Source organism: Zalophus californianus, chromosome 1 (genome assembly GCF_009762305.2).
Source record: "Zalophus californianus isolate mZalCal1 chromosome 1, mZalCal1.pri.v2, whole genome shotgun sequence".
NCBI classification, from domain to species: domain Eukaryota; kingdom Metazoa; phylum Chordata; class Mammalia; order Carnivora; family Otariidae; genus Zalophus; species Zalophus californianus.
The window spans coordinates 7,454,608-7,480,219 of record NC_045595.1 but is presented as its reverse complement, the minus strand read 5'-3'; the positions used below and the strand labels follow the sequence as shown (position 1 = coordinate 7,480,219).

Genomic DNA, 25,612 nt, shown 5'->3' with positions numbered 1-25,612 from the left:
CCAATTTAATTTAATTCCAACCTGATTACATTTAATTTCTCCCTAACGATATAAATTAAATACTTAGGAATAACATTTTGTCTAGGAGTGCTGATTTTGGAGGGCCACAAGCCTTTGTAATATCCAAGGTGTTTTGCCACCCAAGAATTCATTTTGGCCCCTTTGGGAGCCATGTGGTTCCCCCTGAGAATATACTCTAAAGGGAGAGCTGCACAATAAACAAGTAAGTGGAAAAGATCGTATCAGAGGGCCAAGAATATTACAAAAGAAAGAAGGGAGGGAGGCTGAGGGGCCACTTGACATCTTGATCATTTGAATCAGGAAAATACTTCCCAGGAGCGCCTGGGTGGTTCGGTCAGTTAAGCGCCCGTCTTGGGCTCAGGTCATGATTCCAGGGAGCCCCCCCCCCCCCGCATAGGGCTCCCTGCTCAGCGGGGAGCCTGTTCCTCCCTCTCCCTCTGCCTGCCACTACCCCTGCTTGTGCTCTCTCTCTCCGTCAAATAAATAAAGAAAATCTTAAAAAAAAAAAAAAAAAAAAGGAAAACTCTTCCCAGACTAGGAAGACCAACCTTGATTTCTTCAGCTTTACAACGAAAATGATAATTTCCTCCTCACAGCGGCTGGCGTACAGCAAGCTCTCAATAAGTGAGCTTTACAGTTATTAGTACATTTTTACTTTATCTAAAAGGTAAACGGAATACGCCTCTGCTCAGCCCGAGTACCAGCGCCCAGCACCTCCCACAGCCGGCACCTCCACCTCCGTCCGCAGGGGGCGCTGTGGGCCCTGCTGCTGGGCTGCTCTAGGCGGCGGCACAGGAAGTCTCATCCTCCCCTCACTTCCGGTCTCTGGCCCGGGCTTGTGCTGCGTGGAGAAGGGTCGGAAATGCCGACTGGAGATTTTGAGTGAGTCGGGGGTCGCGGAGCGATCCCTGGGAGGCGGTCTGGGGGTCCTTAGGGGAGTATTATGGGGCCTGGGTGCGTCGGGGCGGCGGGGGCTTGGCCTCGCTGATCGAGCCTGCCCCTCTGCAAACTTGTCTTTGCAGTTCGAAGCCCAGCTGGGCCGACCAGGTGGAGGAGGAGGGCGAGGACGGTGAGCATACCGGGTCGTCCCAGGTCACCGCGGCCAGTCCCCAGGCCCGTCACTGCCGCCTGCTCCAACCCTGACACCGCCGTCCGACCCCGCATCCCCCTTCACGGCCACCCTCTGCCCGGCGCCATCCTCCCTCCGCGCCAGCCTATCGCCAGTTCCAGATCTCCGCTGGCCAGTCCCTCCTCCTCCCATGCCACCGTCCAGTCCTCACAGCTGCTCCGGGGAGGAAGTTGTAACAGCCTGCCTCCTGCCTTTATACTGGCGCCGGGTATCTTTATGGGCCGCCCATTGCTTTCATCCTTGGCACTGCTCGAGGTTACTACAGCTCGGCGTTCTGGCACGGCTATCCCAGGGCACTTCTTCGCCAGTCCCCCGCCCTTGGTCCCGCCTCCCTCGGCCGCTGGTGTGGGCATCATCCCAAAGGTCCCTTCATTTTAGTTTGGGAGCTCCCGCTCCTCCAGCTCACCCTTCCTCCCCCCACTCTCTCTCGTAGACAAATGTGTCACCAGCGAGCTCCTCAAGGGGATCCCTCTGGCCACTGGCGACACCAGCCCAGAACCTGAGTTACTGCCGGGAGGTGAGTGACGACCTCTGCTCCATTCGGGGCTGCCTCTCCCCAGCGGCATTCCCGCCTGGTCCCCGTTACCCAGGGCTCAGTTCCGTCACCTCTTCTCTCTCCCAGCTCCACTGCCGCCTCCCAAGGAGGTCATCAATGGAAACATCAAGACCGTGACAGAGTACAAGATAGATGAGGATGGCAAGAAGTTCAAGGTGAGGCTGGGGGAGGAGGTGGGTGCCCTTGTGCTTGGGGGCACTTGGGCTGGGAGGGGATGGCATGTGGGTTGGTTGGTTGGCCCCAAGAGCCTTGAGATACAGGAAGGCCCAGCCTCTCCCCTCCCATCCACAGATTGTCCGCACCTTCAGAATTGAGACGCGGAAGGCCTCAAAGGCTGTCGCAAGGAGGAAGGTGAGACCCTTCTCCCCTTGTCTTGGGGGCTCTCCCAGGGCTGACCAGAGGAATTAGGAATCCTTTTTTTCTGATACCTTTATTTTTAGAAGCGGCGTTTAAGTCTTTGTCCCTATTGTGTTCGGAGCACAGCTTAGGTCGAAGGGTTTTTGTGCTCTGTTGGGGATCCTGAAAAGTCCAGGCTGCAGAATCTAGGTGGGCTTAGATTCTTAACTCCTTTCAGCTTGTTTACCAGGAGGAACAGAGCCAAGCCCTCCTCCCCTCAGGTGGTCATAGCAGCTCCCATTTAACTGGGCTGTGCTTAGGAAGAAGCGATAGCCGTAAATGCATTTGGCACAATTTTCTGTGCACTTCCTCTGTGCCAGACCCCAATGCCAAGTGCTTTGCAGGAAGTGTTCTCTTATCTGATCCCTCTTAGCTATCCTGGGAGATGGGGAGCATTTGTGGCCCCCATTTTATAGGGGAGGAAGCTGAGGCCTAGGTTGTTTAACTAGCTCAAGGCCCTCACAGTCTGGGTGACCTCTGTGCACCCCTGGGCATCACTTGTGGGAGCTGGCCCAGCTGCTTTCATGGGTCCCCCAGGAATGATTAACTGTGGGGCTTTCTCCCTGGGCCTTCGTTCTCTCTTTTGGAACTTGGAGCCAAGAGCCATCTCCGCTTCCTAAGCCAGCATGAAGCTAGGAGCTGGCACATGCTAGGAGTGGGACCCACTAGGGAACAGGAACTGTCATTGTCACTGCTATGGGGGGCTTTTCGGGAGGGTGAAGAATATGGTTCAAGGCCCAGGCACCTGAAGGGGGCTACTGTAGGTCTGGGGTGCCAATGGAGGGGGTCCCACTTGCCCTTACCTGTCCCCCATCCTGCCCTGAGCCCAGAACTGGAAGAAGTTTGGGAACTCAGAGTTTGACCCACCAGGGCCCAATGTGGCCACCACCACGGTCAGCGACGATGTGTCCATGACGTTCATCACTAGCAAAGAGGTGAGTGGGGCAACAGGGCAGGCCCGGTGGCCATGATGGTGGTGGCCAGGGTGTGGCAACCTCGCTCTGAGCTTCCGCTGACCGTCCACCCAGGATCTGAACTGCCAGGAAGAGGAGGACCCGATGAACAAGCTCAAGGGGCAGAAGATCGTGTCCTGCCGCATCTGCAAGGGCGACCACTGGACTACCCGCTGCCCCTACAAGGACACGCTGGGTCCCATGCAGAAGGAGTTGGCTGAGCAGTTGGGCCTGTCCACTGGCGAGAAGGAGAAGCTGCCTGGAGGTGCCCGGGCCTGGGATGTGGCTTGGCAGGCCATGGGAGGGCTGTGTGCACCTCTGGGAGAGACCTTGGTGTTCGCCTGCTGCGACTGGGGCTGTCCCCGTCAGGAAGTTGTCATCTCTCATGTCGGCACCAGTCCTGCAAGGCTGTGGCTGTGGCCTGGTTTGTGTGAGAGCGTGAGACCGGCCGGGTTGGTGCTATGACTGCCGGTAACGTCGCCCATTGTTCCTTGTTGGGGGCTGGCGGACTTTGCAAGCCTGTGTGTCTACACCGCGTGAACGGGAGACTTGCTAAGCTGTGATTCTACTGCAGACTCTGTGACCAGATTTGAGCGTGTCATGTCATGTCTGCCACGGATGTGCCCACGGCCCTGTGGGGGGGGGTATGTGTGCGCACGTGTACAGACTCAACGCGTGACCGCAGTCCACGTCCTTTGGTGTGATTTGCTGATAGCGGGTTGAGTCTGGACAGTTCTACGCCTGTGACTTGGCGCGCAGCACACCTGTCCCTGCCATGTTCCTGTGTTGGGAAGCTGAGCGTTCTTCTAGACCTCAGCCCTGTGTCCCCTTGGATTGCACCAACCCGTGGGTTCTTGCTCTGACTTCCTGGATGTGACTTTTATGTCACTGCAGCCAATGGGCCTCAGAACCGCCAGAGGCCTGTGGCTTGGTAGATGGTGCCTGCGCTGGCTCAGCGCTGGAGCTGCCAGCATCCCGGGGGCAGGGGTGGGGGAGGGTGGGATCTGTTCCTCGTCTGTGCCAGGGTGAGGCCTGACCCAACTGCTTTGGTCTCCAGAGCTGGAGCCGGTGCAGGCCGCGCAGAACAAGACGGGGAAGTATGTGCCGCCAAGCCTGCGCGATGGGGCCAGCCGCCGTGGGGAGTCCATGCAGCCCAACCGCAGAGGTGAGTGGCGGGCAGGCACTCCTCGGTCCCATGATTATCCTTCCTTCAGGGCCTGGTTAGGGCCGTTCTCTACAAGTTGCTGCTCCTTGCCTGTCTAGCCGATGACAATGCCACTATCCGTGTCACCAACCTGTCAGAGGACACTCGTGAGACTGACCTACAGGAGCTCTTCCGGCCTTTTGGCTCCATCTCTCGCATCTACTTGGCAAAGGACAAGACCACTGGCCAGTCCAAGGTGGGCTGGGGGTCATGGGGGTCGAGGAAGGGGTCGCCTGTCCTGGTTGTGCCCTGAGGGCCCCTGACTCGACCCCACCCCCACCCCCCCAGGGCTTTGCCTTCATCAGCTTCCACCGCCGTGAGGATGCTGCACGAGCCATTGCTGGGGTGTCCGGCTTTGGATACGACCACCTCATCCTCAACGTTGAGTGGGCCAAGTAAGACCTCTGCCACACCCTTGCCTCCCCACCCCTTTCACAGCCACCACTCGGGTTGACTCTGGGCCCCACGTGGGTTTAATAGTCCCCAAGCCTGTTCTGAGGTACAGGTTATTTACTGTTTTTTTCCTTCTTGAGGAGGGGCTCACTGCTCCTCTGGCTCTCTCTGCCCTGCCTGCCCCTCCCCCACCCATCACGGAGGCCCCAGTTGTAGGTGGCACGGGGTCTCGGAATTCCCTTCGGGGCCTGGAGCCCTCACACTTGGCTATCTTCATCACCTGTCTGTCTCTCTCTAGGCCATCAACCAACTAAGCCAGTTGTCACCTTTGCTGCAGCTGCTCGGCCCCGGCCCCAGGACCTCATGGCCATAGAAGGTAGCCCCCGAGAGCCGGGGGTTCTCGGCAATAAAAAGGCTCCAGTTGTTACAGGCTGTCTCGTTTATTCACCTGCTCTGTGGCTAGCAGGGCCAGTCCTCCCCAGGATCAGTGCTGTAGGCAGAAATTCCTGCCACTATGGCTTGGGCACTCGCCGGTCCCCCAGTGGGTCTTTCCCTAGGGGAAGAAGCGGTGGTTCGGGGCCTGTTGGTGGCCCAGGGCCAGGGGTCTCCCGGGCTCGCAGCCCCCATTCTGCGGCTGGTCTCAGTGCCTCGTGAGGAGGTGGCGGCTCAAACTAGGTCAGGTCGTGGGCTCAGGGAGCTAGGGCCCCAAGGTTTGGGGAGTGGCTGTGACATTGAGGGGCAGGACTTGGCCAGAGCTCCCAGTGCCCTCCAGGGTGTGGCTCCCCCTGCAGCTGAGGCAGCTCTGGCGGCAGCATCCCAGGCTGGGTGTCACAGCCATGTAGAGCAGTGGGTGGATGCAGATGGCCACAGGCATGAGGCCCCGCATGACCTGGTGGCTCACGTAGGTCCTCTGGTCCAGTGCTGCCGTGGCCTCGGTCTCGTTGGCAAAGCCTGGGCAGCGGGCCCTCCAGCGCTGCCGGGCATACACGTTGAGCACCTGTGTGATGTGGTAGGGCACGTAGGAACTGGCGTAGAGGGCCAGGCCACTGGCCACCAGCACTGCCACGCGCAGCTTCTCAGCTGCCGTCATGCCGTGGCTGTGCAGTACGGCCCGCCCGAGGGCACCGTAGGCCACCAGGGTGAGCAGCAGGGGCAGGCCGCAGCCCAGGGCTGCCAGCACCAAGCTGTAGGCTCTGTAGGCCTCAAGGCGGCTATCACCCGCTGTCCCCAGGCACCTGGTGCAGGCCTCGGGGCTGGCCACCGTGCATTTGCCTTGCTCCGGCGGCCGCCTCAGGCGGGAGAAGCTGAGTGTCGGCGCGGCCAGCAGGGCTGCAAGGGCCCAGCCGGCGGCGCTGATGGCCCAGGCGTGCTTGGGCCGCAAGTTGCTGCGGGTGAAGAAGGGGTGGACGATGCCCAGGTAGCGGTTTAGGCTGATGCAGGTGAGGAAGAAGACGCTGCCCAGCAGGTTGCAGGTGAAGAGGAAGCGCTCCAGGCAGCAGGCCAGCTCCCCGTACTGCCAGTGTTTGGGCGGGTAGAAGTAGGCGGCCAGTGGGAGCAGCGTCAGGGCATAGAGCAGGTCGCTGAGGGCCAGCTGGGCCGAGAACACCACAGCTGGGTGCCACGGGCGCTGCTCCCGCGTGCTAAAGCGGTAGAGGGCCAGGCCGTTGCTGGCTACAGCCACCAGGAACTCCACCACCAGCAGGGGCCACAGAAAGCCTTCCTGGAAGCCACTGAGGATGCGGTCAATGGCTGCCGAGAAGTTGGTTGGGCAAGACAGAGCACCTGTGGGCAGATGGGGTCACCAAGTGAGAACTGTCCCTCGTCACGGCTCTGCCCGCCGAGCCTCTGCCCTGCGCCTGGTTACAGAAGCCCTCTGGGGGCACACTTTCTCCGTCCTTGGCATGCCTGGGAGCCGGCACCAGCCACACTCTTTACAGAGGAAATGGGCCCAGAAAGGTCAGAAGCCCAGAGTCCTTTCATGTGATGGTGACTAAGTGTGCTGTGGGCCCTGAACCCTCAGGAAGTGGGGGGTTACTGCCTTCACAACACATGTGAACCAGCAGTGCTGATAACCTGGAACCACCAGGCAGGGGTGGTTGGGGGAGGGGGAGGGAGTCCGGGGGGCCCCAACCCCCCGGCAGCCCTCCTCCAACACTGGATGGATCAGTGAGTCTCACTGCCACCAACTTCAGAATCTGGCACAGCCTTCCAGTTCCTGACCTCATCCCTACCTGTTCTTCCCACAGCCTCCCGGAGGGTGCCTGTGGACACCTGAGGTCACCTTCCTCTGCTCAGCATCCTCATGGCTCCCTCCTCACTGGCAGGAAAAGGCAGTCCTCACTTCTCCCACCAAGGGGCCCAGGAGCGACCACTGCTCCCTTTGACCCACTTGCGCTCACCTCGGGCTCTCGGTGACTCACTCCCAACAGTTCTTCCCACAATGGCTTTCTAGCTCTTAAGGCACATTCCACCTCAGGGCCTTTGCATGGATTCTCTCTGCCTGAGTCACCAGCCCCCACTCATCTCCTGGTGTTTAGCCCCAAGAGGCCCTTTCCGACCCCTCTAACGTTGCGACTGCACCCTGTTGCCTCCGATTTCTGCAAAGCCCATACTTCCATCTGACCGCTGTTAAGGAAAACCCCCAGGAGAACATCTGAGGGCAGGGAGTGCCCTGCTGCTGGCTTCCCAGGGCCCAGAACAAGGCCTGGGACTCAGCAGTGGGGAGGAAAGCAGAGAGCCAGAACCGATTCTCTTCCATGTACTAACTCCACCTCAACGGCGTGTAAACAGCCTGGTCTGGTCTGTCCAGCAGGCTCCGGGCCAGATGCACGCACCCCTCCCCCGCCCCAGGCTGCTTGCCCAGCCACACTTCTGCCTCCCCATCCCATCTCTGCTCTGGGAGGAAGTCTCTGTCCAGACGTGATTAACTCACTCCCCTCCACCTCCTAGGAACCAGCCGCCCCACCCTGAGTCCTGGGCTGAGCTGTAGGGGCCAGGCCCCAGGACCTCTAGCTCAACCGATCCAGCGGCATCTGCTCCTCACCTGAGGTGGTGGCGGCCATGGCCCGCATGCCCTGCTTCTGGGTCTGCTGCCCACGCTGGGCTAGTCCCCAGGCCCCGAGCTGCCAGCGTGGTGGCTGGCCCCTCCCTTCCCGCAGCTCCACCCTCCTCCCCTCAGCACCAGGAGCTCCACCCACAGCCAATACCAGTCCCGCTTCCACCACCCCCTGGTTTCCTTCCTCTTCACACCCTGTCTTCCACAGCGGACCAGTTACAGGCTTGCAAGTAAGCCTGGGGGTTGCTGGGGGCCGTGGAGGGTGGCAGGGAGGGGCCCCGCACGCCCAGAGACTAATTCCCAGACACTCCTGGCCCCGAGCCTCTCTGGGCTTTATACAGAGAACTCCACATCTGCCCATTACAAATGCAGACTCAGACTTATGGGAAATCAGTCATTTACCACAGTGGAAAATTGGGAAAATGGCTCCTTTATGAAAGGAAACCCAGGGTTGCACCTGGAGGTCCAGGTAAAGTTTTGTGGGCCCCAATTTGGGGCATCCCATCTGGTGCTCCGGCTTGGCCTCACACCGCTTTCCTAGGTGGCCGTGCTTGGCCTCTCCTGCGGTCCCAGGCAGCTCCTCTGCGTCCCAGCTTGGCCTGGCCCTGCTGCGGCCTGCCCTTGGCCTTTGAAGGCCGGTAGTCGGTGCCTTGACCGGGCCTCTGCTCCCTTCCTTGCTGCTTCTTGCCTACAGGCCCAGCAGGCCGTCTTCGTTTGGCTGCCTTCGGGAACATGTCTGTGGAGAGAGACAGTGTCCAGGCCACCAAGGCACAGGGACAAGCGCGAGGTGTCCAGCTGCACCAACCCCTGCCACGTACCCTCATCGGGCTCCTCTCCCACTGCCTGGCGGAAATACTCGGCTTCGTCGTCGTCGTCATCCCGCTGGCCAGCCCCCTCCGTCTCTGGGGGGACACCGGGGTCCTCAGCATCGCTATCCCCATCGGCCCCTGCCCGGGCCCGCTTCATGCCTGCCAGGCTCTTCTTCCTGGAAAGGGGTGGCAGTGAGGGTGGGAGCCTGCACCCGGGACCCTGCCCCATCAGCACAGCCCACTACCACACACTTGTGGACCTCCCGCTGCTCCCGCTTGCGCTGGACATCCTGGGCCTGCCGGGCCTGCCTCTGGGCCTTGAGCCGCAGCTTCTCCTCCTTGGCTGCCAGGATGGCCTGCAGCTCCTCCTCTGTCTTGTGCACTGAGCAGGAAGAGACAGGTCACCATGATCCAAGTGGGTTCCTAAGACCCACCTCTGAAGGCCTTGGACTCCCAGCCCCATGGCTCGCCAGCCCCGTTCTCACCGAAACTGTGGAACAGCACGTTCCCCTCCCCCACACCCTCCTGGATTTTGATAAGCTGCAGTGTCAGCCGAGGCCCAATCTGGAGAGATAAGGGGGAAGAGTCAGTTCTTCATCAGGGCTGGGGGCTGCCAGAGGAAGTCACCTCTGCCACTGGGCCTGCCCTGGGGCTGGGCCTCACCTCAGTGAGCCTCACGGCGCTCTGCTGGGCCCGCATGTTGCCGCGGCCTGCCACAGCCTGGGGCAGCTCTGTAATGTTGTGCTCGCCATCCGGCTCCGCCTCGCTCTCGGACAGCCCAGCGCCCCTGTGCAGAGGGCACACACCAAGGTGAGCAGGGGATCGCAGGCTCCTGAAACAGCTCCGGGGCCCCCAGGACTGCAGTGATCTCCCACCCAGTGCCCTCCTCACGTGGCCAACAGCTCACTGATGTCCTGCAGACGGCTCATGTTGGGAAACTTTTCCTGTAGAAGCTTCTTCATCCCACGACTTGCGCCCACAGGAACGACTTTGATACTACTGCAGGAGCCAGGATGTGAGAAGGGGCTTTAGGAGTCGAGATGGGAGGTCAGGTCTACCCGCCTACCCTTTCCACAGTGCGTCAGAGCGTTTACTTTGAGAATGAGCAATCACAGAGCCTCAGCTGGAGCACTGTCATCAGCCGCACGTGAAAGCCTGCCCTCCCCCACCCCCAAGGCCCAGTACTCACTAATGACGAAAATCTAGCTCCTGGGAGTCCGGATTGTAATTGATGAGAAGGCAGCGCTTGATGGTGTTTAGGTTGACCTGGGAGGGAGAGGCGGGGGGCATTGAACCATGTGAACCACCCACAGATTCCCTGTGTGCTGAAACCACACCAAGCCCAGGCCATGGCCATGCTCCAGAAATCTCCCAGCAAAGGGGTATGGGGTGCTCCTAGCAGTGCTAGCAGCTGTGGGGCCTGATGGACTGGCTGGGGTGCTGGCCTGAAATCCTGGTTCTGAGGCCCACTTAAGCTATCACACCGGAACCCCTGATGATCTAACAGCCTAATTTGAGACCTGCTGGTGCCAGGGATTAGGAGCTGGGGCTCTGGAACCAGACAAGTTAAAAAATCCAGTCCTGGGGCACCTGGGTGGCTCAGTCAGTTAAGCGTCTGTCTTTGGCTCAGGTCATGATCTCAGGGTCCTGGGATCGAGCCCCACATTGGGCTCCTGGCTCAGCGGGGAGTCTGCTTCTCCCTCTTCCTCTGCCCCTACTCTCTAATAAATAAATAAATCTCAAAAAAAAAAAAAAAAGGGCGTTTCACTCTACTCCCTGTATCTAACCTCAGACTAGACTTCACCTCTCTTGACCTGTTCATCTGTAAAATGGGACTCACAACACCTACCATGCTGCTTAGACCAACACTCAATGCACACTCCAGAAATAAAGAACCATCAGCGTCCTTTTCATCTTCCAGAGAATAAGGCAGCTCATAAGGGAGCCTCTTACCCGTGTCACAGACACACGAGTGAGATTGGCGCTCAGGAGCTGCAGTGCTCAGCCTCAGTGCTGGGAGGTGAAGACCGAGCAAACAACCCAGGGACCCATGTGTGCTACCTACTGAACTGTCCGCCCCATCCCCCCCATCATCTGCCATCACACCAGGCTCAGCTCACCTTGTGCACATTGATAGAGGGGAACAGGTTCTGGAACATGGTGGCCATGAGCTTCACGTGCATGCCATGGGGTCCGAAACTGTTCAGCACCAGGAGGGGTGGGTGGGCAAACTGCTGCTCGTGCATGCGGTGTCGGCGCAGGGAGGAGATGACATCACGCACTAACGTGTACTGCAGAACAGGATGAGTGTGCGCCACATGTGGCTGGCACCACCCCCAACCCATCCTCTACACAACATGGCCCTCCTATCACCTCCAATCCTTACCTTGTCGATCCGGAAGGTCAAGGTGGGGCCTCCTGGGAGGCGCATCAGCTTCTACAAGAAAAAAGGATTGGTGAGAGTTGAGGCGGGCATCCAGTTAGGGAGCAGGGAGTGAGAACCTCTGCTCCAACTCTTCAGAGCGTTTACTTTGAAGCCAGAATCATGGCAACTCAGAGGCATATGGGTTCATCATGAGAGTGGGCGGAGGAACAGGGCAGGGAGCAGAGGAGGGCTGTGCGTATTAACTCACAAAGTATATGTTAGTCTCGGTTTTACTCAAGATCAGGAAGTGTGTGACCCCAAGGGGCCCAGCGACTGCCACACAATCCTTCAGGGTGTTTTTCTTTCGTATCTGAGAATTGCAAGAACAAAATGGAAGGATCATAAATATCTCTCCTTGAGCAAAGACTGTAACCTAAGCTGTTATGTCCTTTCTTGCATTTAATTTTCCCGAAAAAGAGGAGAGAGGGGAGTGGAAGGCGCTTGACCTCTAGAACTAATCAGACTTGAATTTGTCCCTTGTTTACTGTGCATCGCCCAATCTGCGGAGGAGCCAACTGGGCCCTGCGACGTTGTCGGGAGCCATGAGCAACAAGGGGGTTAATCAGGTAGAGCAAAGGCTCCCTGATCCCCTTGAACCATGGCCACCTGACAGCCCCCATACAAAAACATGTTGTACTGGCTAGCCCGAGTTGTATTTAGGCTAAGAAAACCACAGTGTTATTGATAGGCCCTGAAAAATAGCGCACCGGGCCCTTTAAAGGCATACCGCGTGAGCAAAACAGGGAAGAAACTATGCGCTTGAAGAACCTGGCCTTGAACCAGAAACTCGGGACGGAGCCAGGAGGAGGGCAGGGAGGAACCTGTGGAACTTGTTTATGTCCTATTGTTATATAACCTGAACTTATATAAAGTGTGTAAGTAAGAATAAAGTTGTTGCTCGCGGCATCCCCGTGGGCAACCCTCCTGTTCCCATACTTTTATGTTTCATTCTCTTACCCTCATCCCTGTTCGACCTTGCACGCGGGCCGTGACACGACGTTAACTTTCTCCCTTCAGGCCTTTGAGAGAGGCCTAGTTTCCACCCTAGCTTTGCTAACCCGAGTCCCTTAACCACCAGCCTCAGGCATCCAGCCAAGCCCCCAGCTGACTGCGTTCATCCGCGAGCCCTCACTGCTGCCCCACAAATCCCTGAGAGGCAGGGACGATGCTCCCCATAAAGGTCCCTTTCTCCAGCCGAGCCACGCGCGGTTCCGCGGTTGAAGCCACCTCCGCAGCCGCGAGGACAGGGCCCATGGCTGATGGGAGGCGAGCTGGGTGATGCAGACCTGCAGGCGGGTGGCGGTCAGGGGCTCCATGACCCGACGCAGGTCCAGGCTGAGCTGCCGGACGCCGCGACCCGCGCGACCCCGCGCGAACACGAAGGAGTGCGGCTGCGCGGCGTAGGCCTCGAGGTTGCGCAGCTGCGCCTGGGCGCGCGCACGCTTCTGGTGCCGGGACTGCGGGGGCGAAAGGCGAGCGGTCAACGCCACGGCCGCCGGGCAGACCCCACCACCCCCGCCCGCCCCCCCAACCCCTCCCCGCGACACCGCGCCTCACCCGCCCAGACTGCCCCATGCCGCCGACTGCTCCAGCGGGACCCTTCTGCCTTGTGCTTCCGTCGCGGCGCCGCTTAGTTCCGGCGCCGGCGAGGTGACCACGTGAGGCGGCACCCGCGGTGACGTCACCAGACGGGCATGCGCACCAGGTAGAGGCAGGCGGAATCCACGGAGGGGTTGCTATGGAGACACCGGGTGCTTGTTTCTACGGAAACCGGGCGGGGCTAGCGTCTCAGGGAGGCAGCTCGGGCTTCGGAGAAATGAACCGTGGGTTCGAATCCTACCTCGGCCTATTTACCCAGCTTAGCGAATTTGAGAGCCACTTTATCCACCGCAAGGCTCCCACAGGTATCCTAAAGTGAGGATGGTGATCATTTCTCTGACCCGCGAATTAAAAAAGATGATGTATGCACAATGCTTGGGACACCAGCACCAGGCCCTTGGGGAACAACCAGAGAAATGGGTAGAGCGTGGCAGTTAGGTATGTGGGCCCCCAGCTCCTGAGGGCCAGCTGTCTGCCCCGGAGGCCCTGTCTGCAGCTGAGAGATGGAAAGTCCACATCACCTTCTGGAAACTTAGGGCAAGGCGGGCGCTTTGTGAATAACTCACCTCCTCCCGGTTTCCGCTCAAAGCCCCAGTCTTGGCCTCAGGCCTCTGGCTTCTTCCCCAGAACCTTGGGGTGGGGGAAAGGGACGCCCCCGACATCTCTCTGCCTGTCCCATTGGCTTCCTTCCCCCATATGCTTCCCCTCCCTCAGCTGTCTCCCCTCCCCCATTTGCTTCCCCTGTCTTGGTTCTCCTCCCCAATTCTTTCCCCTCTTCCCCCCCTCTGTCTTTCCCTCCCCATCCCTGTCTTCTTCCTATCTCTGTCTCCCTCTGCCCCAGCTTTGTCTGTGCCATCAATGGTCTCTCATCGCCTTCAAGTTTTGATCTCTCCTGTCTCTGTCTCTGTCCCCATTTCTCTCTTCTCATCCCTTTTCCTGACTCCCCCTGTCTCTGTCCATCTCCCCCATGACTCTCCCCTCCTCTGTGTCTTGGACTCTCTCCCCCTTCTGTCAGTCCCTCTCTATGACTTATGAGGTTTCTTCTCTGCTGCCAATGGGAAGAAGCTGGAGGGGGCTGCGGGTGGGGGGCCAAGGGGCCCAGTGTTGGGGCGGGGGGGACCAAGCCCAGGCCTGGAGCCCAGCCTGGCAGCCTCTCTCAGATCTGGGACGACCATTTCCTCTTTCAGCCCGGGAGTCCACTCGGGTTACGGTAGGAACTGGGTGAAGGAGACTGCTCCCTGAGAGTGTGTCTGCAGGTCGGTGAGGCCTTTATGCAGGTGGGAGACCCTAGTCCAGGCTCTGGGGGCCTCTGCGTGAGTCTCTTTGTACCTCTGAGAAATGACTGCATGGTTACTTCCGCCTGTTTTTGTCCCTGCATGATTTGGCCTGAGGATGTGACGCTGTGTGTTGGAGACAAATGGGAACATGTGCACTGTGGTGGGCAGGTGGGCGGGTGCCAGGGGCTCACTGTACACCTAGTTAGCACCTCTGTGCTTGCCAGTGTAAGACCCCGTGTGCCTGGGTGTGTATGTGTCTGACACGCAGAACAGATGTACTCCACCCACAGGGTATTTTCCTTTAAGTCGCGGTTGTGTGTGTGTGTGTAGCCATATTTTGAACACACATTTGCTGCCGGAATCTGTGCTGTGTTTCCAGTTGTGTCTTTATATGTGCCGGTGCCAGGCAAATCCGCAGACACACACACAGACTAGTCTCTCGGGGCCTGCAGCCTCCCACGCTCTGTGCTCTGCTGTGGGGGGAACGTCCGGAGCGCTGACCTGTGTTATCAGGCTCTAGTGGCCTGGGCAGGGGGATCTGGCAATTCTGTCTCAGTTCTCATGCGGGAAATGCTAAATATTTACAGTTGGAGCTCCTGGACTCAGCACACAGCTCTAGTCCCAGGCTCTGGGGGCACAGGGGTGGTTACCAAGCCTCCTCCCTCCGGCTCTCCCCCTGGCCTCTCCCCATACTCACTTAGAAGCTTCTGCTGGACCCTAAGCTCTTCCTGGGACTTCTTGTGCCTGCTTCGAGCCTTGCCAGACTCAGGGTCTTGGTCCTGAGAGGTGAGCGGGCAGGAGGGCAGGAGGGCAGGAGGGCAGGGGGAGGCTGATTTTGTCTGTTTGGAGACCTGGGCTTCCCCAGGCCTCCTTCTTACCCCAGGTTGAGATCCTGGAAGGCAGGGGATGTTGCACATATACAATGTGGCTCCAAGGGGTGTGGTCCATCCCTGTTGTGGGGGGCCTAGTGTCTTCAAGGAGGGGGCAAGGAGAGCTCCTGCTTGGTGTGGGAGTATGAGAGTGCTCATGCCTTTCTCCAGCTCAGACTCCTCTGGGGTTCCCACCTCATTCAGGGTAAAACCCAGGTCCTCTTGAGGCCCACGAAGCCCTGCCCATTTTGCTCTGTTCCCTCCTCGCCCTCACCTCCTCCTGCTCTCCCCCTTGCTCACTCTGTTCTAGTCTTACAGGCCTCCCTGGTGTTCCTTGGGCACATCAAGCAAGGTCCTAGCTCAGGGCCTTTGCATTTGCTGTTCCCTCTGCCTGGAATGCTCTTACCCTTCTCTCTTTCTTCAAGTCTTTGCTCAAGTGTCATCTTCTTAGTAAGTCCTGACCCGTCTGTTTAAAATGGCCCCTCATCCCGACTCCCACCCCCTTCCTCACTTGAGTGTTCTCCTAAACACTTATCACCCTCTGAACTACCCACCAGCTGCTTTCCCCACCTGAATGTTGGCTCCATGAGGGCAGGGATTTTTTTGTCTGTGTCAGTCATGGCTGTGTCCCCATTGCCTGGAACAGCTCTCGGCACACAACAGGCACTAAAGGAGTGCTTGCTGAATGTGTGAACAGGCAATGTGTGTGACAAGGAAGACCCCGGGGTACCCCTGTGTGGCCACCCAGGATGTCTGGCTTTGGACATAGTGGAACTTGGGGCCTATGGGGGTGATGTGTGGACACGTGAGACCTGTTCTGAGTGTGGGCAAGTGCATGTGAGAGGCATGTATGTCTTTGCCTGAGAGGCTGCAGGTGGACGAACCCCAAGAATGAAGGCAATGGGGGCCAGGGGTAGGTGGCCTCAGTACATGCCCTCAAGTGAAGATTCTTGTAGGAGCTCACCTATGTGAGCTGAGAACACTTGGGAGGGTGTAGCCGACCTGGGGCATGTAGGTGTTGAGGGGTGTGTGAGTGGCACCAGGCACTGAACAAAACCCAGACTCAGTCTCTGAAAAACTGATGTTTTGGTGGAGGAATTCAGATAATAAACAATGGCAAACAAATGAGGCAATTTCAGAGTGACAAATGCTAAAATGAAAAAGTTTGGATTGTGATAGGGAGTGCCCAGGAGGAGCAACACTAAATGGGGTTGTCAGGGAGGGCTTCTGAAGAGGGGACATGTGAGCTAAGACCTGAATAAGGAGAGAGGGGGAGCCACGTTAAAAATCTGGGAAGAATGTTCTCGGGTGAGGAAACAGCAAGTGCAAAGGACCTGAGGCAGGACGGTCCCTGGTGTTTGAGGAGCAGCAAGGAGGTCAGTGTGCCTGGGACAGAATGAGTGAGCGGGAGGGAGAAGAAGGCAGGGAGGGGACGGGAAGAGGGTGCAGGGCCTTGTGGGGCACAGGAAAACTTGGGGTTTTGCTCTGAGTGAGCTGGGGGCCATGAGGGGTTCTAGGAAGGGGAGAGACATGGCTTGACTCTGGCAGCTGTGGGATAAACAGACCAGAGGTTGATGACGGACAACTGGAGGCCTGGGGGGCAGCTGCTGTAAGGAAATCCAGATGGTGTCTTGAGCTGGGATCATGTTGGTGGATGATGACTGTGAGGGATATGGAGAAATTCAGGGTCTAAACAGAAGGGCTGACAGGCCTGGCTGATAGGTTGGCTCTGCTGTGAAAAGAGACAGGGATGATTCTGGGGTTTTGGTCTGAGGACGTGGGAGATGGGGTGTCTGCTACTAGACTGAGTTAGTGAGACTTACCTCTCACCCCACCTCACTTCTTCCCACCCATTCTCCCTCTGCTTCTGCTCCAGCCTCCCAGAAATACCTTTAATACACCAGGAACCGTCTAGCCTCAGGGCCTTTGCATTTGCTGTTCCCCCTGGCAGGGATGCTCTTCATCCTCAGACATCCTCATGACTTCCTCCTTCACCTTCTTCAGGTGTTTGTTCAAATGTCACCTCCTCCAGGACGTCTTCCCTCCTTTCAAATTGCAGGGGCCTGGGTCCCCACATCCTTCCGCTGTTTTACTGCTATCTCAGCACCGTCTAATACACTCTATTAATCCCTATAGTTTATTTACTTTTATTTTGCCCATCAGGGCAGGAATTTTTGTGTTTTGTTCCCTACTGTATTCCCTAGAACTGAGGCTGGCACCCAACAAGCACTCAGTGAACGTTTGTTTAATCAATGCACGACATGCTGTCCCGCAGGGCGCCTGAAACTCAATGGATAGGCCAGGGTGGGATCCCATTTGGGCACTTCCAGATTGGGCGGCGGAGGGGCTCGGGGGGGAGCCGAGCCTGTGTCGACCTGGAGCAACGCAGGTTCGGCCCAGCCTGAGAGCTGGGGGCCCAGGCTAGCCTCCCGGGGCTCCCCTCCTTCCCGTTCGTCCTCTGCCTGCAGGTCGGCCATGTCGGCGCCTCCGCTGCGCACGCTGCAGCTGCTGCTCCTGCTGGGTGCCACGTGGGCGCGGGCGGGCGCCCCTCGCTGCACCTACACCTTCGTGCTGCCCCAGCAGAAGTTCACGGGCGCCGTGTGCTGGAGCGGGCCGTCTGCCGCGCGCCCGGCCGCGGAGGCCGTGAACGCCAGCGAGGTGGCGGCGCTGCGCATGCGCGTGGGCCGCCACGAGGAGCTGCTGCGCGAACTTCAGCGGCTGGCGGCGGCCGACGGCGCCGTGGCGGGAGAGGTGCGCGCGCTGCGCAAAGAGAGCCGCGGCCTGAGCGCGCGCCTGGGGCAGTTGCGCGCGCAGCTGCAGCACGAGGCGGGGCCGGGGGCGGGGCCAGGCCCGGGGGCGGAGCCCGCTGCGCTGCTGGCGCTGCTTGGGGAGCGCGTGCTCAACGTGTCAGCGGAGGCGCAGCGAGCCGCCTCCCGCTTCCACCAGCTGGATGTCAAGTTCCGGGAGCTGGCGCAGCTGGTCACCCAGCAGAGTGGCCTCATCGCCCGCCTGGAGCGCCTGTGCCCGGGGGGCACGGGCGGGCAGCAGCAGGTAACCTCTAAGCTCGCCGGGAATCGTAGTCACTTCCTGTGTGCAGCATTTGTAAGACGGGGCTCCTGCGACCCCACGCGCGATCTCTGATCCGCAGTTTTGAAATCCGAAAAGCTCCAAAACCCAGATTCCTACCTCTCCTCCCACAGCTCTTTGGGTCAGAACGCGACTGGTGGCTACCTAAAATCTTTACTTATCCACTTAATATAAATATTCGCAGAGCCTGTAATCAAGCATATTATTATGTAGAGACCAAAGACCCATGTTATGGGGGTGTTATGCGATATAAATATCTGCCCTGTGTTACTCTTTCTAACTGCTGCCATATCATCCTTAATTCTGGAACATGGCTGACCCTAATTTTGAATAAGATTGTTGCCCTGTGACAACCCACACCTTACAGGGCTGTTGGGAAGAATCTAATACTCATTGTTGGAGGCACTCTCATTATCCCTACTTTACAGAAAAGAAGCGTCAGAGGCACAGATCAGTTCAGCTGTGAACACCAGAGTGGGAATTTAGGCCCAGTTCTGCTCTCGGCAGTTAGAGTTAGGCTTTGGGGAGTATCAGTTATAGGGCTGGGACATGCCCCTGCCTGATCTCCCACCCATCTGGGTGTTGGGAAGAGTTAGGGGTCCAGTGTCTTTTCAGCTGAAGGCTAGTGCAATCACATCTGAGTCTCTTGGTCACCCCAGATCCTGCCACCACCCCTGGTGCCTGTGGTTCCTGTCAGTCTGGTGGGTGGCGTTAATGACACCAGCAGGAGGCTAGACCCAGCTCCAGAGCCCCAGAGGGACCAGACCCTGAGACAGCAGGGGCCTTTGGCCTCCCCCATGCCTGCAGGGCACCCTGCTGTCCCCACCAAGCCAACAGGTAGGATGACAGCAGGGCTGTTGAGGGTGTGAGGCGCTAGGGGCTTCCCAGTGCGTGTGGACAGAGGGAAATAGCCAGGATTTTAATGGCAGATTTCTCTCATGGTAAGGAGACCGGGGGAAATGATGCTTTTATCCTGGTGATGGAACAAGGAGCTATGGCTCTCATTCTTATGAAGACCAGAATTCTTACTGGGGTATGAAAATGGGAAAGGAAGTACTTTTCCTTTGATGAGGGGCCAGGGAGTTTAGGACTGCTTATTGGTGAACATTTAAGCTAGTTCAGAGTATCATGTTCAGGATTTCTGTTCTGGTGAGATTGTAGAGCCAGGATTTAAGTACCCCAGGCTCCATATTTGCTGTAGTGAGAAAAGAATGAACTAGAATCTTAACTCAGGGAAGGAAGTGGATATTGGGGCTCTTATTTTGGTCAGGGAATGGGAGAGGCAGGACTGCTATTCTGGTGAGGGGATGAGATGAGAATCAGGACTCTTCTGAGTAAGGGGTTGGTTGGTCCAGGCTGTGCTTTCCCCCTATCTCTGTACCCACAGGTCCATGGCAGGATTGTGCAGAGGCCCACCAGGCGGGCCATAGGCAGAGCGGCGTGTATGAGCTGCGACTGGGCCGGCACATAGGGTCAGTGTGGTGTGAGCAACAGCTGGAGGGTGGAGGCTGGACTGTGATCCAAAGGCGGCAAGATGGCTCTGTCAACTTCTTCACCACCTGGCAGCACTACAAGGTGGGCGTGGATGGGTGGGGCAAGGCTGGGCAGAGGGTGGGGGACCTGCTTCTGACCTTCTGACTTCCCTGTCCTGCCAGGTGGGCTTCGGGCAGCCTGATGGGGAATACTGGCTGGGCCTGGAACCTGTGCATCAGCTGACCAGCCGTGGGGACCACGAGTTACTGGTGCTCCTGGAGGATTGGGGAGGGCGTGGGGCACGTGCCCGTTATGATGGTTTCTCCTTGGAGCCTGAGAGCGACCACTATCGCCTTCGGCTTGGCCAGTACCACGGAGATGCTGGAGACTCTCTTTCCTGGCACAATGACAAGCCTTTCAGCACCGTGGATAGGGACCGAGACTCGTATTCTGGTAAGGAGAACTTTTATTCTGGTAGGGAGTGGGGACAGGGGAGGTGGGACTCCTAGGGAGGGAAGGAAAAGAATGAAAAGGAGCCGGGTGAAACGTCCCTCTGGTGAGGATCAGGGTAAGCAAGAGAAGAGAGGAGAGGACTTTTATTCTGGTGAGGGGATGGAGAGCCTAGATTCCTAATAAGAGTGAAGATTTCTGGGGCGCCTGGGTGGCTCAGTTGGTTAAGCGACTGCCTTTGGCTCAAGTCATGATCCTGGAGTCCCGGGATCGAGTCCCGCATCGAGTCCCGCATCGAGTCCCGCATCGAGTCGCGCATCGGGCTCCCTGCTTGGCAGGGAGTCTGCTTCTCCCTCTGCCCCCCCCCCCATGTGCTTTCTCTCTTTCTCTCTCTCAAATAAATAAAATCTTAAAAAAAAAAAAAAGGTCAAGATTCCTGTTCTGGTAAAAGGCAGTGTGTGAGAACTAGGAGTCTTATTATTCTTTTTTTTTTAAGATTTTATTTATTTTTTGACAGAGAGAGGGAACACAAGCAGGGGGAGTGGGAGAGGGAGAAGCAGGCTTCCCGCGGAGCACGGAGCCCGATGCGGGGCTCGATCCCAGGACCCCGGGATCATGACCTGAGCCAAAGGCAGACGCTTAACGACTGAGCCACCCAGGTGCCCCTAGGAGTCGTCTTATTCTAGAAAGGAAGTAGGTAACATTCCCCTCCCTCCCAATAAAGGTAGAGCTCCTGGTTTTCAGAAAGGGTGGGAAAGATGTACTTTGGTAGGATGATAAGGAAGGAATTAAAGCTATTACTCTAAAAAAGAAAACGGGGCCAGGGTTCTTACTCTGGAGAGAGGGAGGATCCAGGTTATATTCAGTAAGAGTGAGAAGGGCCAGGGGATGCCTGACAAAAGCCTTGCACTAGTGAGGTAGTGGTAGAGGCTTTTATTTTGGTGACAGGATATGGGTTTTCTCTCCCCTCAGGTAACTGTGCCTTGTACCAGCGGGGAGGCTGGTGGTACCACGCCTGTGCCCACTCGAACCTCAACGGCGTGTGGCACCGTGGTGGCCATTACCGCAGCCGCTACCAAGATGGTGTCTACTGGGCTGAGTTTCGTGGCGGGGCTTACTCTCTCAAGAAGGCCGCCATGCTGATCCGGCCCCTGAGGCTGTGACCATCCGTCCATCTGTCCCTCAGGTCGCAGGGGACATTTGTCAGCAGGAGCCCAAGTTGTCCTGGCCACACCTGCTTTGTGACTTAGCGGGGGCCACCTCCCACAGTCTGTCCTGTTGTGGATCTGCTCCCCTGAAAACGGGACCCAGGAACCCCCCCTGCTGGTTTCTTAGACCCAAATGGCTCCAGAAGGGCGTTTAGATCGCAGTTTGAGCTCATATTTTATAACAACACAGAATCTCCACAGAGCGTGTCTGGTTTGCCTCTGCCCCTGCCAGGGGTCACTCCCTGTGCCCACCCCCCTCCTCCTCCTCCTCTTCCTCCAATTCCTCCTTTAGGTCCTCCAGGATGAGGTTGTCCAGGTCTTCCAGGAGGCCCCCCTGGCTCAGGCAGGTGGCCACAGTGGAGCCACTGCTGATGTGGGGGTTGCTGGGGTGCAGGACTTGGGGCAGGTGGTTCTGCTTTCGGCTCTTGGGGTGTGCGCAGGACGTCCCAGGCATGTGGGGCTCTGGGGAGGGAGAGGTTCTGAGGCTACGGAGCTTGAGGCCACCTAAGACTCTGGGGGCAAAGGGGCTGCAGCCACAGGGTGTTCTGGAGAGGGGAGGGGCCTGGGCCAGAGCTACAGGAAACTCAGAGATGAAAAGTCACAGGTGTTGAAGCCATGACAGACCCAGGGACATGGGCAACGCCTGAAACTACAGGACGTAAAACAGGAACCGAGAAGAGACCACGGGGCAGAGGCCGAGGCCATGGAACATTGGGGTGAAACCACTGAGCCTCAGGGGCAAGACCACAGAATATGGCTGATGGGTATTTAGGTGGGTATTAGGAGGGGCAAGGTCTTGGGTGGCCTGGTGTTGGTAGGCCACGGAGACTGGGGGCGACCATAGAAGATGCGAAAGGAGGGGCTGATGCCATGGGATGAGCTAAGTGGCTCTGGGCACCGAGGCCTTAGGAGGCATGTGGGAGAAGCAGGCAGGGACCTTGGTACAGAAGGCCCCAGAGGCGGAAGTCCCAAGAGTCAAGCTCAAGTAGACTGCCCCAAATTGGGGGGAGGTCATGGGGGACATGCCAGGCCCTCACCTCGCCGGTTGTAGCAATCGGCAGCCGAGCAGGAGTGGGTGTGAGTGCTGCGGCGGTCGGTGTCCCGGTCCCAGCGTGGAGGGAGGATCCGTGTTGGATACACAGGGAAGCCGCACCCGTAGCAGGGGGATGAGGACCCCATCTGTGCCCAGCCCCTGGGGGGCGGGCAGGGCCGTGAGGGTCCAAAGGTAAGGCCTGGGCCAGGGTGGGGCCAGGGCAGGACAGGACAGGGCGGGGCGGGGCGGGGTGGGGCAGGGGTCAGCACCCTCACCGGAAGTTGTGCCGACACCTCGGGCAGTGGAACTCAGCCACACCCCACATCTTGTCACACGGCACGGGCTCATAGCGCTTTCGGCATTTCCTGCAGCGGGACACCTGGGTGTGTAGAGTGGGGAGCAGGCTTGCTGTCAGAGGGGCGCCCCAGGAGCTCGAATACTGGCCGCAGTGGGAAGAGGTACCCCCCGGAAATTGGCAAATACTACAAATCTGGGGTTCTCGCACCACCTCCCTGCACTAGCTGGGCTACTAAGCATTTGCCAGAAGCACACCACTGATCAGGGGGTTCCAAATCCAGACCTGGGATTGTGGTTTTGGGGTCAGGTTTGATTTGTGGGGCAGCTGTCAAACTGTGGAGTCAGAGGTCGGGCTCTGGGGATAAGGGTGGAGCTGGAGGGTCAGATGGATGGGGTCCCAGATGGAGACTGAGCTCTGAGACTACAGGCCAGGGGTTGGGCTCTTGGGGGTTGATATTCTCAGGTCAGAGGTGCGGATACTGAAGAGGGGGGGTCAGGTTATCACCTCCTTCCTCTGGGGTACGCGCCGCCACCAGACATGGTCACAGGAGGAACAAGCAAATTGCCGATCCACGGCGGGAATGAGGTCTTCCTGGGCGCGTTGGAACATGCGGAGGTTGGCTTCTGTCAGGGGCAGGAGGGAGGTCGCCACATCCTGCACGATGGGGACAAGAGGGTGGTCACACCTCCTCCACGAACACAAACACGTCAGCCTCTTCCCTCTACATACATGTCTCCTCTGCTCATCCATGGACGCCCTCCACTTTCCCCCATGGATGCCCTCCTCACTCCACCTGCCCCTATCCCATACCTTGGACTCACCTGGATGTCCTGGTCCTGCTTCATATCCTCTGGCGGGTCCTGGGTGGAGACATCAGGGGCAGAAACTGGGGATGCCGCTCAGACCTCTTCTTACCGTTATTCGTTGGGGCGGGGCTCCTGGACGAGGAGGCTGGGTCCTGGCCCCATATGAGTAGGGAGTCCCTAGCTCAGGAGCAGCTTATGGAGGGCAAGGTGCATGACCTCAGTTATCCTCACAGTCGTCTTGAGTCGGGGTACACCTATCATCCCCACTGCTCAGATAAACAGGCTCTGAGCAGGGAGTGGGGTTGCCTGCGATCACCCTGAGTGAGCATGGCCGAACAGGCCTGGACCCCATGCTTCCCTTCCTGCTGGTAAATGCCACACACTTGGTGGCATTGTGACGGGTCGCCTCTTTGAGTCCATGCTGCTTTAGGCTAAGTGCTTGGGCTCTGGATTCAGAGAGATGCAGGTTCCAATCCGAACCACTCCCCCTGCATCCCTAATGAGGGGTATCTCAGAGCAGCACCACGGTTGAAACCCCAGCTGCTTCTTCACTCTCCATCTCAGTTCCCTTGTGTGTAAAATGGACATGATAAATAATAGGACCTGTCTCAATGGATCAGTATGGGGATGAAATTCAAGGAAACCCTACTGCAAGGGGAGGGCTCACTTTCCTATTATTTTTTTCTTTATTTTAAGTAGGCTCCACACTTGATATGGGGCTTGAACTCATGACCCTGAGAAAGAGTCGCATGCTCCCCCCCCAACTAAGCCAGCCAGGCGCCCCTCCCATATTTATCATACCCTTTACATGTGTAAACGTAAAGAATACAACACATACCTTATATTCTTTAACAACTACGGGGTGGGGGGTTGCTTTCAGGCAGGTGAAATCCATAGTGCGCTGGCCACCAAAGTCATTTAAGGGGTAAAGTAGCCATGTTGTACCTGTGCCTCAAAGCCTTTCATTCATTCATTCATCACATGAGCTCCCTCCCCCTCTCTCCTCCCCCATTTCCCGTTTATCCTAGCCTGTTTGCGTGTTCCTTTGCTCACTCTGGTCCCTCTTCCAGGAAGACCCTTCCCAACCCTCTCCTCCCCCCTACCCCTTCCCTGGATTACTTCTCAGCCTTAAAGAGTTGGCACCACCCCTTCCAGGAAGGCTTTCCTGACCTCTCAGGGTCCTCTATAAGGACACTAATCCTGATTTGTTTCACTGCCTAGTTTCATGTCTCTCTCTCCCACTTAATATCACCCACAAGTAACGACCAGTGCCTACAGTTTGCAGTCTCCCTGGTCGGACACATGACTGAAAGGTGAGTAAGTCAATGTGGATCATGAATTGGGGATTGGTGGTGCATAGAAGGGGCTCATCATGGATCTGCCAGGTCCCTTCTGTTCCCCCTCCCCAGCTACCCCATCCTTTGACGGGGGGGGGCGGGGGGGGGAGGCAGTTTACCTGGGCATCCAGGTCATTACTCAGTTCCTGTCCATCTTGCTGCTTTACCCCTGGTGGCAAGAGTAAGTGTAAGAACAAGGTCCTTGAAGGATCTTGTGGGAGTTTCAGGGTCCCCCAGAGCCCCTGTATAGACCCTCCTCAGGAGATGATCTCAGCGTCTCTTCCTACCCTCAACGCAGACCACACCTCCTCTGCGCGCTTCCCGCTCTCAACCCCTACCAGGGCCGGGACCCCAGCCGGCTCACCGTACACGATAGAGCGCCCCACTCCCGTGTGGTCGCTGCCAAATTTCCTCATCAGAGTCCCCGCCTTCTTGGAGGATACCTTCCCATGAAACTTCTCCCGGAGGCGCCGGACGCTTTTCTCCAGCTTGGGTGGGCAAAGGAGGGTTCCGATCGGGTAAGGAGGGGAGCGACTGCCCCTCCTCCATCTCCAGGCATCCTTCTCCCAACCTGAACTTGACCCTTGGTTTTGGCCTCCCCCCCATCCCTCTACGGCATTTCCTGGAAAAAGCCAAAGTCCCCACAGGGCATTGCGGGAGGGAGCGGACAGGGGCGAGCGTCCTAGGCTAAGGGAAGAGGCCGGCCGGTAACCCCTGGCCTCTGACCCTTGACCCTGCAGCCCCCGCTTTTCCTCGAGGAGGCTGCATCTCAATCTGGGAGATGTGGCGGTCATTCTCCTTCGGGGGGGCGGGGGCGAGTGCCAGCCAGGGGGAAGGTCTGGGCTTCGGATGGGGTCCCCAGAAACTGCGAAGCCCCCTCCGCGCCCCCGGCCCCTCCCCGGCGCCTCTCGCGAGCCCCCCGGCCCAGCCGTAGCCATCTCCTACCTCCACACCTTCTTGAGACATGGTGGCGGCGGCGCAGGTTCCCGCGAGGGTCCGCACTGCGCGCTCGGAGCCCCCTTACCTGGGCGCGCCCGCGGGTCCAGCAGCCGCGCAGGGCAGGGGGCGGGGCCTCCGGCGGCCCCGCCCTTCCTTCCCGGCCCCCTCTTTCGCTTTCGATTGCCGGGGGTGACGGGTGGACGGGGCGCTCTGGCTCCGCCCGGGCTCCGCCTCTGCTCTGGCGCCCCAGACCCGGGCGGGCGCCAGGGGTCTGCACCCTGCGGCGGAGCGCGCG

The 25,612-nt window shown here is 58.2% G+C and overlaps 4 protein-coding genes and 2 non-coding genes across 10 annotated transcripts; 2 read left to right on the top strand and 4 right to left on the bottom strand.

Moving 5' to 3' along the window:
• The first annotated feature begins 796 nt into the window (after nt 1-796).
• Nucleotides 797-5,340, top strand: EIF3G (eukaryotic translation initiation factor 3 subunit G). Of its 2 annotated transcripts, XM_027584030.2 has the most exons (11): nt 797-903; nt 1,044-1,090; nt 1,584-1,667; nt 1,773-1,861; nt 1,998-2,057; nt 2,933-3,037; nt 3,131-3,320; nt 4,113-4,220; nt 4,319-4,455; nt 4,548-4,654; nt 4,951-5,079. In XM_027584030.2, exons 1-11 carry the CDS (start codon nt 884-886, stop codon nt 4,964-4,966), a joined length of 963 nt encoding a protein of 320 aa, XP_027439831.1. In that variant the 5' UTR covers nt 797-883; the 3' UTR covers nt 4,967-5,079. The 2 variants fall into 2 exon arrangements, with proteins under 2 accessions (XP_027439831.1, XP_027439830.2); XM_027584029.2 differs by lacking the exons at nt 2,933-3,037; nt 3,131-3,320 and having other exon boundaries at nt 4,951-5,340.
• LOC113916880 (suppressor of SWI4 1 homolog) lies at nt 5,316-12,593 on the bottom strand. 2 transcript variants are annotated; one of them, XM_027584025.2, is made up of 13 exons: nt 12,499-12,593; nt 12,228-12,398; nt 11,150-11,251; nt 10,903-10,953; nt 10,637-10,807; nt 9,706-9,782; nt 9,408-9,515; nt 9,180-9,303; nt 9,002-9,080; nt 8,769-8,898; nt 8,526-8,692; nt 8,363-8,443; nt 5,316-6,434 (listed from the first exon to the last, which is right to left on the bottom strand). In XM_027584025.2, exons 1-13 carry the CDS (start codon nt 12,514-12,516, stop codon nt 5,350-5,352), a joined length of 2,364 nt encoding a protein of 787 aa, XP_027439826.2. In that variant the 5' UTR covers nt 12,517-12,593; the 3' UTR covers nt 5,316-5,349. The 2 variants fall into 2 exon arrangements, with proteins under 2 accessions (XP_027439826.2, XP_027439825.2); XM_027584024.2 differs by lacking the exons at nt 8,363-8,443; nt 8,526-8,692; nt 8,769-8,898; ... (7 more) ...; nt 12,228-12,398; nt 12,499-12,593 and adding an exon at nt 7,696-8,229.
• Nucleotides 9,588-9,667, bottom strand: LOC113919120. Its single transcript, XR_003518848.2, has one exon. It is a non-coding gene; the product is annotated as a small nucleolar RNA U105B (small nucleolar RNA).
• On the bottom strand, nt 11,018-11,104 carry LOC113919118. The gene has a single exon (XR_003518846.1). It is a non-coding gene; the product is annotated as a small nucleolar RNA SNORD105 (small nucleolar RNA).
• Nucleotides 12,521-21,102, top strand: ANGPTL6 (angiopoietin like 6). 3 transcript variants are annotated; one of them, XM_027584026.2, is made up of 6 exons: nt 12,521-12,646; nt 17,155-17,737; nt 18,433-18,610; nt 19,161-19,348; nt 19,429-19,699; nt 20,669-21,102. In XM_027584026.2, the coding sequence occupies exons 1-6, from the start codon at nt 12,636-12,638 to the stop codon at nt 20,857-20,859; spliced, it is 1,422 nt and encodes a 473-aa protein (XP_027439827.1). In that variant the 5' UTR covers nt 12,521-12,635; the 3' UTR covers nt 20,860-21,102. The 3 variants fall into 3 exon arrangements, with proteins under 3 accessions (XP_027439827.1, XP_027439829.1, XP_027439828.1); XM_027584028.2 differs by lacking the exon at nt 12,521-12,646 and adding an exon at nt 12,785-12,845; XM_027584027.2 differs by lacking the exon at nt 12,521-12,646 and adding an exon at nt 14,394-14,603.
• Nucleotides 21,066-25,612, bottom strand: SHFL (shiftless antiviral inhibitor of ribosomal frameshifting). The gene is made up of 8 exons (XM_027584031.1): nt 25,324-25,612; nt 24,743-24,866; nt 24,498-24,547; nt 23,057-23,095; nt 22,740-22,889; nt 22,213-22,316; nt 21,942-22,096; nt 21,066-21,366 (listed from the first exon to the last, which is right to left on the bottom strand). Exons 1-8 carry the CDS (start codon nt 25,342-25,344, stop codon nt 21,140-21,142), a joined length of 870 nt encoding a protein of 289 aa, XP_027439832.1. The 5' UTR covers nt 25,345-25,612; the 3' UTR covers nt 21,066-21,139.